At 36.0% G+C, this 21,096-nt stretch overlaps 1 protein-coding gene across 1 annotated transcript; it reads right to left on the reverse strand.

Annotated features, from left to right (window-relative positions):
- Positions 1-1,014: 1,014 nt before the first annotated feature.
- On the reverse strand, positions 1,015-20,548 carry LOC132311496 (signal peptide peptidase). Its single transcript, XM_059809409.1, has 12 exons — positions 20,391-20,548; positions 20,017-20,144; positions 15,936-16,051; positions 15,678-15,829; positions 15,478-15,563; positions 11,570-11,697; positions 8,589-8,639; positions 6,520-6,606; positions 6,330-6,399; positions 2,903-3,039; positions 2,645-2,722; positions 1,015-1,281 (listed from the first exon to the last, which is right to left on the reverse strand). Exons 2-12 carry the CDS (start codon positions 20,054-20,056, stop codon positions 1,204-1,206), a joined length of 1,023 nt encoding a protein of 340 aa, XP_059665392.1. The 5' UTR covers positions 20,057-20,144; positions 20,391-20,548; the 3' UTR covers positions 1,015-1,203.
- Between the last annotated feature and the right edge of the window lie 548 nt (positions 20,549-21,096).

Here is a 21,096-nt window from a genome sequence, read left to right on the forward strand (position 1 = left end):
ATAAATAATTAACCTTTTCAGAATCTCCAAGTATAGGTACTTGTTTAAAAAAAACTGAAAACTAAGTAATGAAAATTTCAAAGTACAGAATTATAAGTGCTGAAATTTTAAGTGGTGGATGTATTAAGCTGAAAATATGTTTAATACTATCTTAATTTAAACGTTAAATTCATTTAAATTGTTTGTTAAATACAAAAATTCAAATCTGAATGTTGTTCATATTATAATTTTTGCTCTCAATATATTCTGCACATAATATTGTTATAAGAGAGGCTATATATATTAAACACATGTATGAAACAATGAATTTCACTAAAAGAAATATATCAATTTAGCAATGGATATTAATGTCAAAATTAATCACAAAAATACCAAAATCAAAGCACAAAATGTGTGTAAACATGGTAAGTAGGAAAGAATTCTATTATAGGAATAATTATGTTACCTCGATAGAATCTAATATCAATTCTTCTATTCTAGGAATAATTATGTTATCTCATGAAATCCAATATCAAATCAATTTTCAATTCAGTATTCTAATTCGAACTCAGTTTTAAATGAAAGAGTTTGGTTGTGGTTGGATTAAAAGTTTTATATTTAAGTTGACGAGTTTGGTTGCGGTTGGATTAAGAGTTATATTTAAGTTGAGCAAAATATACAAACCTTAATGAAATGAATGTAATAAGATGAAGTGAATGACTTCAGAAAATGATATATTTATGAAAAAGAGTTTTAAAAATCACACAAATCATTCCATTCTTATTTATAACCAATTGTTGTATTTATATTCAGCATGAGAAGAGAAGAGAAGAGCAAAACTCAACTTTTTAGATATTGTAGTAAGCATAATTGGAGTCACGTGGACCAACAACATATGGTCACGTCCTATTTATTTTTGTGTAATTATTGTGCTAGTCTAAAATCCATTTCTAATTCTGAATTTGAAATATGAATCTTTCATTCCCGGTACATCTAAAAATGTTATTTCACATTCGAGATGAAAAATAGGAGACATTGGAAATCTAACATTGCCCAATGTTATTAAATGCTCAATTGCAAAATTTAGTATTGCGTTGTCTGTTACAATAGCATAAGTTAGCCAAGATCGAACTTTTAAAATATTTGAATCCTCAAAAAAAAAAAAAAAAAAAAATGAGTACTTTCTGATCGAGCCGGAATACTTTTCTTCGGTGGGGTTTCACCTCACTCCACTTTCTTGCTCGATTTGGCATCTACATCTACATCTTCAGACGTAGTTTTGGACTCATCAAACTCTAACAACTGCACAAGACAACAGGAAAAAAAAAAAAATCAGGTCAAAATTTTCAACCAATTAAATACCAAAGAAGCAAGCAACAACTCCTGCCATCTGTGTATTAAAACAAATATTCAAAGTTCAATTTACACATGCATTTAATATAAAATCCACTTAGTTCGATAAAGGATAATTAACTTTATTTATTTATATTTTATTTTTAAAAAACCAACGATTTTAACCATTCCCGAAAACTCTGAATTATGGACATCATGGGGTCATGTTCAACACACTTACTTCCATGCGGCTGTCTTCGTTTGGTAATAGACAAACTAATATGTAATTTCTAGTCTGACTTTGCCGATCAGAGTACTTCCACATGTCATACGCCGACTGGGGGGATGCAACCACCTTTTCTCTATCGCCATTCAGAGAACTAGAGAGCCAATAAAAACCTAAAAGCTTTTCGAATACTATGCCCAAGGAAGGACCACTCAAGATATCTATAAACTGTACATGATAGTTTCAAAGCTTTACAGATTTCGACCGTTGTGCCAAGAAGAAAAAATCAAGACTTATGGTTAATGCGAGTACACCTAATAAACAAGAAATTAATAAATTATGAATAGGAAAGTGATATTTGCATTCTACTTGCACTCCACTTGATTTTTTAAATAAAAGAAATGACACATGAACCCTCAAAAGTGGAGTGCAATGCTTTGCTTAGTAGGAAGGAAGAAAGAAGGGAGGAAGCAAGAGAGGAAGGATAGAACATGTCTCCATTGTTTGTTACAGGGTGAAGTTGGAGAAACGGGATGGATGAATGGATGAGGCATCCTTCCTTGCCCACCATTTATCCGTCCAAAATTGGACGGACGAAAGGAGGGAGAGAAGGATAATTATAGCATGTACTATAGAGTGATATTATTACCTTCAGTGTTTTCTTGACATGTATTATCTTTGATGAGGTTTTAATGGTAAAAAAAGATATAAAACCTCTTCTCCTACCAGGCGGAAAAAAAAAAAAAAAGGGTCTAAATCCTCTTCCCTTCTACTCAGCCAAACTAAATGATGGAAGAAGACCTTCCTCTCCCTACATACCTCTTGCATCACTCCTACCATCCATTTTCCCGTCCTTACTACCAAACGAATTATAAGAATTCTTTGAGATGATTGTGGGGTGTGAGTTCTTTTGAAAGGCAATTGTGTCATTTCCAGAAAAGTATATGGAGTGTGAAGTGGGGTGTGAATATCATTTTCCTTAAGAAGACTCTTATTGTAATACTAATGTATCATAAATATCAGAGCAAAAAACAGAAATTTGGTTTAATATGATATTAAAAACTATGACAACAGCACAATGAAAAATTACAAGCATAGTACACATACCGGTTTGACTTCACCGTTCCATGCGCAATGTATACCCAAAAATCCAATAACGGCCGGTACGATATATAATAGTGCAGGCTGATAAGATATCAAAGAATATAAGTAGGCAGAATAATAGATAAAAGTAGGTACAAAATAAAGAATAGAAATGTTCTCACTCTAAATATAAGACAGAATAATAGATAAAAGTAAGTACTCTATATTTTCATCGTTTATTGGGGAAATACATAATATAGCAAATGATCATGCTATACACACCTGTGCAGCTTGAAACCAGTTCATAACAACGATTGTAAGGACCACACCGGCTGTGTATCCCAGAAAGGCACTCTTGAAATATTGGCTCTCTTTCCCTCTGGACACATCAAATCGCAATGCCAATGCTACAAAAATGCCTGAAAGGTGGAAAAAATTTATAAAACTATATAAACCCATCAAGTAAAATCCATTCAACATGACAATAATAGAAGGGTACCCTTCTGGGATACTAGAACTCGTAATAAAAGTAAATTATACAACATGTGCATATCCTCCATTAAACAAATGGTCACTGGAAGTGCTGAAATAATTCACTGGTAACATTTCTGATCTTTTAATTCAATATTTTTACTCGAAATGCAATCCCTTTTGAGTGAGCTTAAATGATATTTTACTTCTCAATAAATAATATATTTTCACTCGTTATCTCAAAGTACAAAGGAAAGTCCTTTTTATAGTTTCTCATCAAGCAAAAGGAGAAGAAGTGAGTAGACCACCGTGGTTATTTTAATTTGTACCAGTCATTACTAGCAATGGCTTTGAGACTCACAGCTGTGGCCAAGTTCAATAGTTTCCCATATATTGGTGAGAAACATAATTGCATCAGACTCATGGTTACTTTAATTTGTACCAATCTCATTGCTAGCCATGGTTTTGAGACACAATGGACTCTCAACGACTCAGCCAAGTTGAATGGACACAGTCACACAGCTGAGGCCGAATTTGACAGTTGCCAATATACTAGAAGGAAACAGAATTGCAACAGACTCAGCCAAGCCTGCTTCATGTTTTTCGAGATCACTCTCTAACATCCTCCTACCCATTCTAAACACAAGAAGATCTTGCACTACAAGTCTCCAGACATTAATGCTATATTGCCTAAATTATTGTTCCAAAGTGTTGTATTTAGTACTTATTTATTTATTTCATATTTAAAGCACTTTAAGTAGACTATATCATTATATCAATATTTTTACTCGAAATGCGCTCCATTTTGAGTGCGCTTAAATGATATTTTACTTCTCAAAAAAGAACACATTTTCACTCGTTATCTCAAAGTACCAAAGGGAAGTCCTTTTATAGTTTCTCATCAAGCAAGGAGAACAAGTGAGTAGACCACTGTGGTTATTTTAATTTGTACCAGTCATTACTAGCAATGGCTTTGAGACTCACAGCTGTGGCCAAGTTCAATAGTTTCTCATATATTAGTGAGAAACATAATTGCATCAGACTCGTGGTTATTTTAATTTGTACCAATCTCATTGCTAGCCATGGTTTTGAGACACGATTGACTCTCAATGACGCAGCCAAGGTGAATGGACACGGTCACACAGCTAAGGACGAGTTTGATAGTTGCCGATATACTAGAAGGAAACATAATTGCAACAGACTCAGCCAAGTCTGCTTCATGTTTTTCCAGATCTCTCTCTAACATCCTCCTACCCATTCTAAACACAAGAAGATCGTGCACTATAAGTCCCCAGATATTAATGCTATATTGCCTAAATTATTGTTCCAAAGCGTTGTATTTAGTACTTATTTATTTATTTCATATTAAAAGCACTTTTAAGTAGACTATATCACTAGAGGACACTTGTGTTATAGTATGCTTAAACTTCTTATTGTATCTTTTATTTAAGATGTACTCCCAAGACTCATAAATTAAAAGAAAACTCCAAATTAGCATGTTTAAACTATTACTCTCCCTCCCTCCCTCCCTCTCCAACTCCAAGAATACAATTCCAACTCAGGATTATTGCACATGCAAAGCTCCCAAGAGGCTAGAGCATGGGGGAGACAGTCCCATGCGGAGATGACGATATCAAAGCGAAAAGCGGACACAATGGGGAGGGACAATCGATGGAAAAGGATCGTGTGTCAAAGTGTGGTCCTCCTAGAACATAAAGGTGTGACCCAATTGAAATTAATTTGAAATTGCAGAGGCCACAGACATTGGATTGCTGGAATGGGAAGGATAAAACAGCACGCCAAGTTTTAGGAGTCGAAGAGGTAAGGGGACCCGAACGATGAGTCTTGAAGAAGATACAAAGGAGGCAAGAGATCAGGAGGTGACCTCGGTAGAGAGAAATTAGGGTTTTGGATGAGCGAAAATTTTTCTATGCTTTGCAGGATAATTTGAGATGAGAACGGCAAGAAAATGGAATGAATGCAAGGTTTAACGCTGAGAGATCTATTTGGTGTCCTGGAATTAAGGTACTGTTAGAGTTTGGATCTGATTTTGTGTTTCGAAAATGAAGATATAAACGAACATTCAAAAATGAAGATATAGGAGACACATTTCTCTGTCATATTTTTTTGGATAAGTGTATTTCTCTGTCAAAACTTGATAAATTGAATCAATCCATACACAAATCACCCAGTCTCTGATAATGTAAATCCACTATGTCTATGCAGACACTCTCACTTTAGAAATTGGTACAAAGAAGATGAAGGTGACATTCTTCAAACACAATAATAGGGATTTTGTGCCTACCGATCATGAGAATGAAAAGATGCAGCTCAAATATTGCAAAAATGCAAAGAAGGAGATGGTGTGGTGAACCAAACAGCAGAGATGGAGTGGTGAGGCTATCTGCTAAGGTTTGAATATAAGGCAAGCCGATGGAGTGGATAGGCAGTATAGAGGTCATCATAGAATCCCCGAGACTACTGCATTGCCCAAAGATAGATTTAAGTCAAAAGGTATAGGCTAATCTAAAGGTCTAAATTGTCAGCTCTAGTCTACGTATGGTTCTAGATCAATCTCCTTGTGGAAACTCAAGTAAAGTCTTCAAAGGTCCTAAGAAAGAGGCCCCTCTAAATATATAACAGAAGCCTTGTTGTAGTTCAGAGGTTAAAAAAAAACAGTACTCATGCTAATGTGGGGCCTAGTAAGTCATGCTGCATGCCTACCGCTATCCAACAGGAAGCCACATGCATTGGGAATGATTGATAGGAGGATCCTGCAGAAGTGCAGCATTGCAGTTATGGAGGTGTCATGTGCCAGTGCGGGCCTGCGGCACAGAGGGTTGTCAACATAGTAGGAAGGCAGGTGTCTTGGAAAGCTTCCATAGCAGTTCAGTATGTTACCATGCCATCAGAGAGACATGCCGTTTGGGTTCCAAAAGGTTGTGTGGCATCCAAGCATGGATATGCACGAGCATGTATTCATTACAAAGACAGACAACCGTCATCTATGTATTTCTACCCAAAAAATATATATATATATTTAGAGGCCATGTATGGACCGGACTCACTGACTGCAGTTGGTCTAATTAAAAGAGAGAAACGGGTTATAAGAAAAAGTTCTGCCCCATGAATTTGCAAAGTCTAATTAGCCTTTAAAACATCTCTGGTAGAATGTTCACACAGCAGCAAATCATAACTAACCTTCACAAAATCTTTACATTTAACTTGAATGTCATACCTGGAATTACAATATCTCCAAGTCCAAGCATTGAAAATGGGCGTGCAGCTTCTGCTGTTGGGAATAAAAGCTGCAGAATTGAAATATCATGTCAATTGGGGTAACACCAAACTTCAAAACATGTGATACTGAAGCAAAAAAATTATACAATCAGGCAAGGTAAATATTTCACTTGACATGACATACTGACCTTTATAGGAGCATCGAAAGATTTTGCAACACTGACCATTACGGGGGTAAAGAAGACCCAGAAAATATCATATACAAAAAGTCCAGCCTGCATTGAAGCATGAAAGGCATCAGGTAAAAAGATAACCGCCAAGTGTATGGACTAACATGGATATAAAAAGATAACCACCAACTTTTGCTTAATGAAAATAGCATATAACTTGTGAAAATCAAGCATATATTCTTTTCTACTTTTTACATACTGCTATAGAACAAAAAGGTCAAAGAGCATGTCGTTACACTACAATTCAAAAAAACGATCTTCCGCTAGAATTGCTGGTGCTAACAGTAACAGCGGTGACTGTTATTGTGCAGGGAATGTGCAGCAAACGAACAGGACAATGGTAGCATTTCAATGGCAGTGGCAGTGGGAAAATGTGCACTGTGGTGACAACAACTCGAATTACAACTCGACTTAGGTTGGATCCTTTTAAGGCCAAAATCCTATCACTGAACTGGCCTTGGCTTTTTTGGAGATTGCAACTACAATCAGATACCAGGCATTTGGTTTTGTTTGGTGTCTAGGTTAGTAGGCAATTGTTTACGAGTATGTCTAGCACTCTAGTCTTGTTTGGATTTAATCAAAATTAATTTTAAAAACCTTTATCGATTAGGACAAAGTTAAAAGGTTTTCTTTGTTCCATACGCTGTTTATAATCTAATTTTGATTTTGTCGAGTCTAAGATCAGCTACTCTATGCAAAAATGGTGCCAAAGATCAGGCCTGTCTTTAAGTCTCTTCTCTGAACACCCTACATAGGCGAGACAAGAGCTTATAAAGCAATTTTTGTAGAGTATAGAGACAATAAAACATGCTTTGATCAATAAGAATTCAAAGCATATTCTTCAAATCTTGTATACATGGGACTCCACTAATCTGATCTAGGTGAGACCACTAGAACAATTCCAAGGTTTACCTTCTTTTTCTTATTGTTATTCTTTTCATTTTAGATCCCCCTTAATTCTGTAGAATTAAAAGCAACAAATAGCCCTTAAAAGTGGTTATTCATGGTATACGGTAAAAGCCCCAACAGACAGGTGTGAGGATGCGGATTCGAGTTTGCAAGCAAATAATGGCAAATGTTAAGTTCATGTAAGAAGGACAGGCACTTGGTAATGGCCTCTTTAAGGACTAAATAGCCCTTCAGACAACCCTGATTTCATTCCAAAGATTTCATAGCATATTCTTCAAATCTCGTAGACATGGGACTCCATTAATCTGTTGTTCTAGGCGAGACGACTAGAACAATTCCAAGGTTTACCTTCTTTTTCTTATTGTTATTCTTTTCATTTTAGCTCCCCCTTTATTCTGTACAATTAAAAGCCACAATTAAAAGTGGTTATTCGTGGTACACGGTAAAAGCCCCAACTGACAAGCATGAGGATGCGGATTCAAGTTTGCAAGCAAAATTATAGCATAAATATGTGTAAGAAGGACAGGCAATAGGTAATGGCCACTTTGAGGACTAAATAGTCCTTCAAACAACCGTAATTTATTCGAAAAAAATTAATCCCTTGAACATAGAAGCCTAATCCCCAATTTTCCTTACTGCCTAAAATGCCAGGAAGCTTTATCTTTCGATTTCACAACAAAATCTGCATCAAAACCTTGATCAATCAAACCCTCATTTCATTCTGTTCCTAACCTGGCCGCTTCAATTATTAATCCTAAAACCAAAGCCAAATTTAAGAATTATTTGATCGCAGCTTAGTTCTCCAGTGTCATATTTCCCCTTACATTACCCAAAGGATATTAACATATCGTTTTAAATTCTTCTACCAACATACTCAACCTTTTGGAGCTTTAGTTAACATATTCCAGGTTTGTGATCTAACCAGGCTGGTTCAAAAATGGTAATTGTTACTTAAGCCCAAAAAAAGGGAACAAGGTGATAAAACAGAATTTAGGGCGCGGACTGACAAGTTACAAAGCTACATTTGAAATTTTAAAGTCACATTCACTCATTGTTAGACAAACAATATTGAGAATAAAAAACAGTAAAAAAACAAATCAATAGATTCTATTTCTTACCAAAAGGATGGCACCAGTCTTAAATGAGCCAAGAGAAAGCATTTCAATTCCCTGCAAATTAAAACTTTAGAAATTGAATCCAACCAATTCAAAATGCTTAATAATTTATTATTGCATGCAAGCAAGTGGATATGAATGAAACAGTTCAGAAATTACAAAGCAATTATTATTAAAAGAATGGAAATTACGAAATCTTTAAGAGTATCATAAGAAATTATGCACACATGTGCATGCGCGTTCACAAAATTAAAGACGTCTTCAATCTAAAGAACACAGACAAGAACATCAAGAAAGCAAGTCATTTTCATCAATCCATACGACAAAAATCCAAATGGCAAAGAAACTTCTGATTTGAATTGCTTCTGAGTTGGACTTGTGTCAAAAACTGATGAGACACTCTTAGAGGGCGTGTCCACTGATTTGACTTTAAATTCCAATTTGGACCTTTAACAATACTTCTCAGCCACTCATCAACCCATGAGCTATGCAGCAAAACACTTTGTTACGGGTACAGGATGAACATGCTTGAAATGTCCAGCCATTTAAAAAAAAAAAATTTAAACAAATTTGACATCAATATATACAAGCACCACAAGTCAAGCATGCTATGCAAAATTTTAATTATAATGAAAAAGAAATAGTACGACAATAGTAGTAGAATGATATATGATGCACTTGCCAAAGCAAAATTTCACACAATCAATTAAAATTACATATGCGTCCAACATGTTTACACATAAAAATACAAAATTATAAATTGTTGTTTCCTTGACATGCCAGTCCTTTTTTCGAGCTTTCATCTCTGTGTATCTGTAAGACTGTATCATGTGATGTTCGTGGCAAGGAGGTTCTTTCTAGTCATCACTTTTGGGGTGGAAATGATTGATAGACCAGATTTTGATATGATGTTTGGCAGGATACAAGCCCTAAGGAGATATTACAAAATACCATTTCATCTTAGAAATTGATAGCAAGGAATCAATTGTGGGGTATGAGTTCTTAACTGAGTAAAGAGTGGTTAGGAAGGTTCCACACAGTTTCCGAGATTGGAAGTTGGGAGGCAGTGGACTCATTGCTTGATCTGTTACATGGGGTAACTGTTTAAGGGGAAACTGGGGAGCTGAGAAGTTGATCAGGTGGAAAGATAATCATAGTGAGAGGTTCCATCAAATCTTATTTGAAAGGTTCTCATGGGTTGGTGGCTCAGCTTTCGCTTAAAAGGCTATTTAGCGCAGCTCCCTTAAGGTGGCTCGCTTTGTGGATGGCGCCTAAGGCAGTCCTCTTAACCATTGTCAATATGAGGAGAAAGCAAATGTTACGAATTGGTGCTCCATGTGAAAAATGGTGGGAGAAAGTGTTGATCATCTTTTTCTTCATTGTAAAAGTTAGCTAAAGAGTTTAGGTGCCTTCTTTTTCTGATTGTTTAAAGTGACTTTACATACCACAATTGGTGGGGAACTTTTGGCTCGATGGAGGTGGACAGCATTGTTGGAGTGTTGGGAAGAATTTGAAATTTTGCTGTCATGCTTGTGCCTCATAAGGCATATTTAGAGGAAGAAGAACAGGAGACCCTTTGAAGGGATGGACCTTCCATCCTTCCCTCCTCAAAGAGGAAATTTTTTGATCTCTTCAACTCTTTGCCTCTTGATTTTGAAGGCCTTTACGCACCACCCATGTACGTGGATTGCACCCCATTCTACTGCGTTCTTTAATGAAGTTAAACTTATTGGGCAAGAGAGATAAAGGACAGCAGTGATAGCATCCAAAGAACACAAAAACTGAATCAGGCTCAATGAATTCACAGCCAAGGTGAAATCCAAATCACAAAAAATAATGATGATAATAATATGCAACTGGGGTGAACTCCAAATCACAAAAAATCTTTAGGTAGCTTCTCCACTATTGTAACATTTTTTTTTTTTTTTTTTTTTTGAGAAGTTCTCCACTATTGTATCTTGTAACACATAATTTCATTTCTTTACTTCTGAAAGATTGGATTAAAATTTTTATGAAATAAGCAATTTTTTATATCAATTTCAGCAATTACTCAGCTGGCATAAATTGTCAGCATAATAAACTGACCTCAACAAGCAAGTTCTCATACTCAAAGGTTGATAAAACAAATCTCAACGAGAGTGTTAGTTCCAAGCCCTATAATCATTTGGGTTTTTCAAAAAATAATAAATAAATTTAACCAAAAAAACTGGTACAAATACCAATGACAGATCAGCAGCTTATAGATCGCAAGGAAATGACTATTCATAAGTCTCTAAGTTTTTACATTAATATCATCCCTTAAGTATAACAATTCTGAGCTCCTATCTAAATGATGAACTAGAAAAAGACTGACTTGTGCAGCAACACAAGTTTCTTGCCAGTAATTGATTAAGCGGCCCGCGACAGAACTTATTAAACAATGACTATCAGTTGTGCTCTTAGTGATCCCTACATAAATCATACTATATGCTCTTTTTGGTTTTCATAATGTCCCATTCAATCTTCCTATGACATTCAATACCCCAAACAGGGGAAAATATATCGAAAACTTAAAATACTTGCAATAGCTGATTGAGATCCAATAAAGCTCATTGGATGTACTTGCAGGTACACATGTCTAAAACTATACAAAATTATGACAAGATATAAATACACTTGTCACCGGCAGAAATCAGAAACATAAGACATGATCACTATCATGAAATGCTTAGAGAATGCCAAGTCAACATCATATCGATAATTAGTAGAGAAACTAAGCTGGACCGAAATATATATGCTGACAAATAAAGAGCTCTAGTCTTATCAGGTCAAAATTTTACATTATAACTTGTGGATTGACATAGTCTCCCAAAAAATCAGAGGAAAAAACAATAGAGCAAATGGGAATCTCAAACTAAAAAGAAGAAAAAAGATAACAGGATGTTAGAAAATAATCAACAGCACATTATATAATACATATTACTATAAAGACGATGCTGTCCAACCTGGATGCTGAATGCGAGGCCCAAAATATTGTTAGCTAGCCAATGTTTCTTCAAAGCATACCATGCACAAAAAAAGGATCCAGGGATTGCTGCAACGATCTGAGACCTTGTGAAATCAACCTCCAAAGCTGTGTAAGAAATGTGTAAAGAAAAACATCATTCTGCATATTACAAGCAAGACAATGTCAACCAGATCAAATGAAAACTGAGAAGCAGAAAAAACAAACACATTGCATTCTATATTAGAATGTTCACAAACAAAATTTAGAAGAAGAACAAACATTACTGGGCTTGACCAACATTTATCTGTCAAAACACCAGAAGCATACAATGGAATCAGAACCAAGGCATATGCCGGCAGAGAACTGCATTTATTTGGAAAAACATAAACCACTTATGCCATGTTTCCCGATATTATGTGTGGGATCCGATTGTTGAGCGGTTTGAGAGGAGGCTTGCAGGTTGGAAGAAGCAATACTTGTCCAAAGGGGGGAGGGTTACTCTTATGAAAAGCACTCTCTCAAATCTCCTGACCTACTTTATGTCGCTCTTTCCAGTGCCTAAGACAGTTGTTCGAAGACTTGATGATATTCAGAGGAAGTTTCTGTCGGGCGGTTTAGGAGATGAGTTCAAGTACCAATTGGTTAACTGGGAGAGGGTGTGTTCCCCTATTAATAAGGGGGGTTTGGGTATTTGAAGGCTGGATGTGTTTAATAAGGCATTGTTGGGCAAGTGGTTGTGGAGGTTCAAGGGAGAGAGGTCCAAGCTTTGGAGGCGTGTTATAGCTTGTCATTACGGGGAGTGTGATGGAGGGTCTAGGGAGGGTGGAACCCCAGCTGGTATGGGCTCTTGGAAACTAATCCGTAGAGGTTGGGATGAATTCTCCATACGTATTCGGTTCAAGGTTGGAAGCGGGAGTAATGTCAGGTTTTGGGAAGATAGATGGTGTGGGGATTCGGCTTTAGCTAGTAGATTATCTCGTATTTACCGGATTGCTAGAGATGCTGTGGTTGCTGACTCGATAATGGGAGGGTGACTTGGGATGTGCAGTTCCGTAGACAGTTTCATGATAGGGAACTTCTGGAGGTTACAGACTCCCTAGCCTTCATTTATAGACAGGTGGTACCGTGGTTCGGGGTGGACATGGACGAGATGCTGTGGGTGGGTACCCTGAAAGGGATGTTCGAGGTTAAGTCTTTCTACAATAGTATGTTGGAGCGTCCTAGCCCTGTGTTTCCTTGGAAAGCCATTTGGAGGACGAAAGCTCCACTGAAGGTGGCATTCTTCTCGTGGACTATTGCTTTGGGAAGCATCCTTACTATTGATAACCATAGAAAAGGAAGTCATGATGTGGTTAACGAGTGTTATATGTGCAAGAAGATGGGGGAATCTGTCAACCATCTCCTTATTCATTGCTCAGTGTCTAGGGATGTTTGGCCTGTGTTTTTGTTTGTGTTTGGTCTTCCATGGGTGTTCTCAAAATCCACGGTCGACTTGTTAGAGACTCTGAAAGGGTGTAGAGTGGAGAGCCGAGTCAGAAATGCTTGCAGGGTCATTCCCTTTTGTATTTGGTGGGGTATGTGGCGCCAAAGAAATAGAAGATACTTTGAAGGAGAGGAGTCTCCCATTTGGGCTATTAAATACAATATTCTTACTTCTTTATTCTTTTGGGTAAATGGGCGGGATTGTAATTCAAAGGATTGTCTTTTGGATTTTGTGGATAGCTTAAAGCTATATTGTCAATTTTGGTCGGCTGTTGTCTTCTTTGGGAGCACTCTCCTTTTGAGCGCCTTTTATAAAAATCTTACTTGTCAAAACTAAATTAAAAAATCTCAACAGAAACAGCAGCACATGCAGCTTTGCAGTACCCAAGCTGGGGGTTGTACATATTGACCAAGGACATCGATAAAACCATTGTTAGTAAAATCAAACCAGCGCTCTCCTTCCAGTTCAGCTATTCTAATCAGCATAAAAACCAGTGTATAACAGCAAGAAATTGTTTTGAAAATTAATTTTCTTAATAAGTACAATATGTTTGACAAAATGAACCATCAATTTTTTTATTTTTTATTTTTTCTGTTCAATGAGGGTGGTACCAGGTCTCGTAAAGCACCCCATAATCCAAAACCGGGCACATGCTGGCAATTCCGGGAGTTCAGATCTAACAATGAGTTGAATTTGAATAACAATTAGACAGAGGAAAATAGAGGGGAGAAAAGAAAGTGACAACTTTCAAAGAAATGGATAACATATGGGGTGAATCAAATGCATTGAAAATGTTAGTCATCATTGCACAATGGCAACATCTACCTAAGTATCATATATCAAATATTATTGTATCAAAGTGGTAGTACAGACAATGAACCAGGAGGTAAGTTCAGTTTTCTCATCATTGTCATCCTCCAAAACAAAAGCATTAGCATAGTTGATAGATGAGATGGCTATGTGTTGTGTCACTTGTGTGTGCGTGTGCACGCGTGCACGGGCACTCATATTTGATAACAAATGGCATATTCACAGACAGAAGCCACAATATAACGGTGCAACCCATGTTTGCACAAGTTTCAATCCTTTGCAAACTGTTCTAAGTCTTAAATAGAGGGATATTTTCGTCTTTCAAAATCCGCTTTTTATGTGCTGCAATTAAGTGATTCACAGATCAGAGTACCGTCTCTACAAGAAAATGTGTCTTGCCACGGCCATACCTTCCATATCCATTTAGACAAATGTACATGTTGAGAAGGAGTTGAACTATAATTAAGCCCTGGCCAATAATTATACCTCTCAACTAGACCTATAAACGAATAGGAATTCGAATCAAATCAAGTTTGATCCAATCCTAATCTCAATAAGATTATTTCTTGAGCCAATCCAACCCGACAATCTGACAGATCATCCATGAATAAAAACAAATCAAATTTGTTATTAATTGGAGATCCGATCCGATAACTCGTCTATAAGAGTGTAATTTTTTGTTTAAAAAAATGAAATGTCAAAATAGTTCCTGAAACCATGATTAGAAAGGAAAAAAAATTAAACACAGAGAGAAGACGAAAAAGAGAAGAAAGATTTTTAACTTTTGCTTAAAGAAAAAACAGTAAAGAGTGAAAAACAAAATAGAGAGAGAAGAAGAGAAAATAATCATAAAAGACTTTTGATAGTTTGTAAATATTATATATTATAGCATTAGATAATATGTGTGTAGCATAGATAATAATATATTGTGTGAGATCGAATTATTATTGGATTGGATTAACCATAATTCATATCCGGTTTGTAAGCTAACATACTATTAGATTTGGACTGTCAACAACTAGGAAGCACAAACACTCCACCAGGGGTTGTCATGGCGGTATCAGACGCGTGTTAATGTAGCTTAATGAAAAAGAAAAAAAAAAAAAAAAAAAAACTAATTTATATATATTATATTATTGTTTTATTGATGTATCCCAACCATATCCACGTGTCCTTTTTCTGGGATTTGACGTGTCGTATCCATCTTGTGTCAGACCCGTGTTCTGTGGTTGTATCTGTGCTTCATAGGTTATTGGATTATCGAATTAAATTTTCAATCCATATTCAAGTAATCGGATCTGATTTAGATCAAAATCTGATTCATTAACAGACCTCCTAACCTTGACACAAGAAATAATCATAAGCCACTATCACAACCCCAATGTGCAATAATACTGCAGCAGTATTGCCAAACGAATAGGCAATCAATTCATGAAAAGTGAGGAAAACACAAGAAAAACAAAACTCGGTTACGAAGTATTGGCATCCTGTATGGCCAACAGAGAAACAATGTGCAAAATATTAAGTACAATGAAAAACAAAACTCAAAAGTAACAGGAAAAGCAAACACAATAAGCATTTGTAAAGGAAAGGATAACAAGGAGAATACATACAACGAAAATATGGAAACCGCCAGACTATAACGTCTTCATTCCAATGCGTTGGCAGAAACCGTTTGATTGCAGGCAATAACGTTGCCCTAAAAGAAGCGAAGGAAAGAAGTGAGATAATTAAATACAGAAAAGAATTAGTTTTCAATAGCTTGCAACAAACATCAAGTATAGTAGAATGATCCATACGGAAAAAAACATACGAAAGAGCGACGATTCCAAGTACAATGAAGTAGCACGTCAGTACAGTATTAACCAAGTCTTTTGATAGAAACTTAAAGAGCAAGAACAAAGACAACAGCATTGCACTCCCCACCAAGGGAAAGCGCATGGCATGTTCTTTAGACATTGTCTCCTGCAAAATAAAACACGTTCACAATTTAAAATAGTTAGCCTAAATTCAAAGAAAGCAAAATACATAAACAGAAACAAGGAGACAACACAGGTGCTGTTGCACTTACTGATGGTGGAGTTGGCTTGACCGAACGGTAGCAACCAACGTAAACCGTAAGGCAAGCAGTCAAAATGACATTTAAATTTGGATCTACCTTCACAATCAGTGGTGCAAAAGTCATACCTGCATGCAACAATAACATGCATTAATCACGGAGGCAATTGCTCTAGAAACCTAGAACAACCAATGTGCTGCCACATAAATCATGGGCCTATACTATATTGAATAGATATCCCACATATATAAAGTATTTTAATAATAAGGGTTAAATTGAAATTCAAACATAAAAGTAGGAGCTTAAGAATTACAATTTTTCCCTTTCTATTGTTGCCCTAGAATGGGAAAATTTATCATCACAAAGAAAGGTGATGATTGAACAAACAACTCAAAGCATCAGAATCAAGAAGCGTGCTGCAGTACCAGATTTTCTGAAGCACTTACCAATCATCTCCTGTTTTAAATAATTCACAGCTAGTTTAAGGGGATGAAGTGCCAGAGACGAAGAGGGTAATTTTTTTATTTTTTTAAAAAAGCGAGAGAATCTAACAAGACCAACGAATAACTAACACCCTCCCTGCCAGAGATATGATACAACAGAATTGTCTATGAGAACCCTTATGCTTCGTTTGGTTGGAGGGATGGAAAAATGGATGGAAGAGATAGAGGGATGGATGGATGAGGAATCCCTAGGGAACGGAAGGTGTCTCCTCCATTTTTTGTTTGGTTGAATGGAATGGATAGTAGAAAGGATGGATGGAGTGATACTTTTTTGTTTGGTTGGAAGGAAGGGAAAGAGACTTTTTATATTTTTTTACCAATATATCCTCACTGTATAAAATAATAAAAAGTAGATATCCATTTGAATTTTTTTGAAAAGGTTAAAATTGGAAATTGCATATTGTTGGTTGTTATTCATTTTCTCTCTACTCCCTTCCCCCCAAAATTGGGCGGCGGATAGAAAAACATGAAGAAAGGAGGGATGAAGCATCCCTCCTTGCTTCCTCCCTCTCTTCCCTTCCCTCCAACCAAACAAGAAAAGCCTCACCCATCCCTCCTCTCATCCATCCCTCCTCAATCCATCCCTCCAACCAAACATAGCATTAGAGACAAACACTGACTTCACCCTGCCTTATACCAGAATAATATTTAAAGAAATAACTAATGTATTCTGAGGTTCTTTCCAGGTGACCTAAATGTCACAAACAAACGTGATATCAAGAAAAACCTAAAATTTGAATTAACGACCACAAGTGACCTAAACGTGAAAAAATCTGCTAAATATTCAGGAAACCCTGAATACACTGACCAATTACATGAAGCAGATTAAAACCTCCAAGCAAACAAGTGAAAGACAAAAGGAACGGAAAATTGGTCCTATGATCTGAAATTTGGAAGATCCCGGTATGCAAAGTGCATCTGTACCAAGTCCATCCATTGGATTTTACATACGAAAAAAAAAAAATCACCCAACCAAAAGAACACACCTCCAGAAGCAAGCAGAATCTGAATGGAGGAAAGGAAAATCCTGACAAGAAGTAGTTTTTAAGATCCCACCAATATTTTAGGAGTAGAAAAGAAACGTTAGCAGGCCTTACCATTCAACTAGAACCTTCATCTCTTCCCATTCTAATGTTAACACCACAAGACCTTCTATATCCATCCATTCAATCATTAGTCTCCACCGAACAAAGGAAAATCGAAAGGAAAATTAAAAAAACAAATACTCCATCTCCTGATATCACTTAGTATCTTCAGAGAGAGTCCAACAGTGCAGGATTTGAGATGCAAACTCAATCACTTAGCAAAGCTCTTTTCCATCAACAAGAACAAACAAGGGTATATCTCGCAGTAGGCCCCGTCTCCACACCACCAGTCTTCCTAGTATCTCACATCGTCCCAGTTACAGTATCAAAGCTCAAATTGTAGTGATATAGTCAGTCATCACTTGTTACAGAAAAGCAATCAATGCGACAATCTAAGCCAAAGAAATCCTAAATTTGGATACAAGTCTCATGGGATCACTAATCCTCTTTATTAATGTCAAAATTCTAAAAGGTGTACTCCTTTTTTTCCTAAAAGACTTAATTGGTCCATAAGTCATTCTCTTGGTAAGTTCCCTCTTAAAGTCACCTCCTCAAGTAGTTTCTTCCTTCTAGTTGGGTACTTTTTAAAGAAGTAACCTACATTTTTTTTTTGATAAATCTTAAAGAAGTAACATACTTAACTTTTCCTCAGCTATTTCCATCTTAAATAACCTCCTTAGTTAGAGAATATATAGGTACACATGGAAAATAATGAACAAATATGAAAACATATTGCTCATTGGAATTAGTCGTCATGCAAGTCCATGAAAGCACCAAGGTAATCCCCTCTCTCTTCTTTCCTCTACTTTTCATATTTCTTCCTTCAAGTGCTTCCTCTCCTTCATTTTTACCTCTATCTCCCAAGAGGACTTCTCCTTCGTTCTCTTTTTGTCAGATCTTCTCTCAATATATTTTTCGCATCATATCCAAACTATGTTACAAGGACTCAATATATCCATCAGGTGTTAATATGTATCTAAGTGGGCACCTTCCTAAATCCCAAATCTTATAATCTGGGGATTTAACTTGAAATGTGTGCAAAACTTGGACTCCAGTACATGGATGTGTCTTTCACATAAAAACATAATATGCTACATAGAAGTGGAAGAACTTATGATACTATAACTCTTTTAAAATAGACTCAATGATAATTTAAACTAAATAAAATATGAAGAAAAGGGAATTTCATCTATCTCGGAAATAGGAAACCTTTCTTTACTATCAAAATTTGAGATTTTCTTCTTCTTCCATCATCACAATTAGAATATAAAGAATATCATATGAATTTTTACTTATCAAAAGATAAAATAAAATATTAAGAGTATAAAGGAGTCCAACTGGGACATGTGCGTCGAACACATATCACATACCTGGACCCATGTTGTGTAATGTGGACCTGGGTACATTAGGAAGAACAAAAGAGTCCATGTAACACAACCTCCAAACACATCCAGTATTCTCGAGGTTTTAAGACTCAGTAGTCAGTAGTATCAAAAAGTCACCCAGCTTCTGCAAGGCTCCTCCACGAATACTCAGCCAATTGAGAGAGACAGAGACTTCCAACCACAGCTTCAAAAAAATCCTCACATATATTTTATACTGTGGTTTCTTTAATATTAACTAAACCACCCAAAACATTGCCTCTAGACAATTTCCAAACAAAGCCCTATATTATAATAATTCAGCAGGACCCCAACACCTTAGGAGGTAGACTTCCCTAGAGTGAACTTAAAGAGTACAAAAGTTGATTTCCAAATTCCTAAAAATGGTTGAGAAAATTGGAAAGTTTACAATCAAAACAGGCCTAAAAATGGATCTTGATTTTGCAGTATTGATATATGAATGAATCAACTTGCTGTATTCAATATTTTTTAGATTCATTTTGTTCGTTTTCTGGATAGTCTGAGAATGGGCAGTTCGAGTTTTGCTTGCCTACATATATCCAGCCTAGTTTTGTACAAAATGGGGGATAATAAGGAATATTCTGAAACGTGTGACCTATAATTAAGACTGAGAAAAGACACAAAAATGCAAACTTATTGGGTAAAAAAAAAAAAAAACACACAAATTGGTTTGACTATTAAAAAATCAGCAAAATGATAATTTATTCTGAAATGTGTGACCTATAATTAAGACTGAGAAAAGACACAAAAATGCAAACTTATTGGGAGGCAAAAAAAAGAAAAAAGAAACGTGGTTTGATTATTAAAAAATCAGTAAAATGATAATTTAAAAACCAGAAAGAAAAAGAAGTCATTTTTAGCACTCAATCTCAAATTCATGATGAACGGAAGATACTCTACTCATGACAACTTTGCTCTGACACAGTTATCATACAAATGTACGTCATGTATATATTAACCTCAAAAGTGTAGCAGAGGAATCAATTCTAAAACAAAATTAACAATTCTACAGATCCAACTATTGCTTCACCAGAAACCATGCATCACTGTGCAATTACAGATCAAATTACTAAGAATTATCAAATGGGCAATGAAAACAAACCTGCCAGAGCAATATTCGCAAGACGCTCAATATTCTTCATTTTTAACAAACACAATTCAGCGCCTTCTTTGGTAAAAAAATGTAACCGCTGGATGATTCGGTCGTTGATGCAGCCCTAAAGCGACAATCTGATATCAATACAGAAACCAAAACAATTTCAAGATTTTGAGTGAATTACAAATAACATAATTATATATATATATAAACTATCCTTTCAGGGAATCCCAATTTCAAGATCAAATGAATCAAAAACCCTAATTGCTAACGGCGGTTTTCTTTAAAAAAGAATAAAGAAAAAGAAAGACGATCACATGAAAATTACAATTCCAGTTCCAACAGAAAGAGAGTGAGAAGTTTGAGGGTGTTGGGGGTACCTGGGGAGGAGAGAGAAACAGATTGTGTGACTTTCTCTCTCTACTGGTCCTAGGGCACGCAGATCGGAGATGCAGCGGAGCGAGAGAGAGAGAGAGAGAGATTAATGGGTCCGTTTCGCACAGAAAGAGAGAGAGAGAGAGAGATGTGGGTGGGTAAATGAGACGGTTAGCGAACCGGATGAGGTCGGAGGTCCATAAAGTTGTGAGTCGGGTGATTTGGCTTTTCTCTAGTGGAGCCACGACTCGTGGAGTCATACAATCCAATAGGGACTCGCCATGTCAGCATATTTCGAATATATTGACACACACCTAAAACACGTTGGATCGTCTTAGATAATCAATAAACAAAATTTTTATTAAAATTAAAATACTCCAAAAAAGGAAAACTACCTCTGTGAAGTGAAGACACATTTTAAGCTTTAATTTTTTTAGTGAACAAAAAAAAAAAAAAGTCAAGATTTTAGTTTGGTTCAGTTTAGAGGTTCAAATTAACATTTACTCAAACCAAATTATGTAACAACAGTTTGAATCGATTGGTTTTATAGATTGATTTTATTTAAAATTATAATACAATAATAATTATACTTAATTGAGCCTATTCAATTATAACAGTTTGAATCCATTTATAGATTGATTTTATTTAAAATCATAATCCAATAATAACCACACACTTAATTGGGCCTATTCAACCCAAGATTTAATTCGC

This window comes from Cornus florida, unplaced genomic scaffold (genome assembly GCF_030987335.1).
Source record: "Cornus florida cultivar Cherokee Brave unplaced genomic scaffold, ASM3098733v1 CherokeeBrave_3.0.0_Hap2_Chr06, whole genome shotgun sequence".
NCBI lineage: Eukaryota > Viridiplantae > Streptophyta > Magnoliopsida > Cornales > Cornaceae > Cornus > Cornus florida.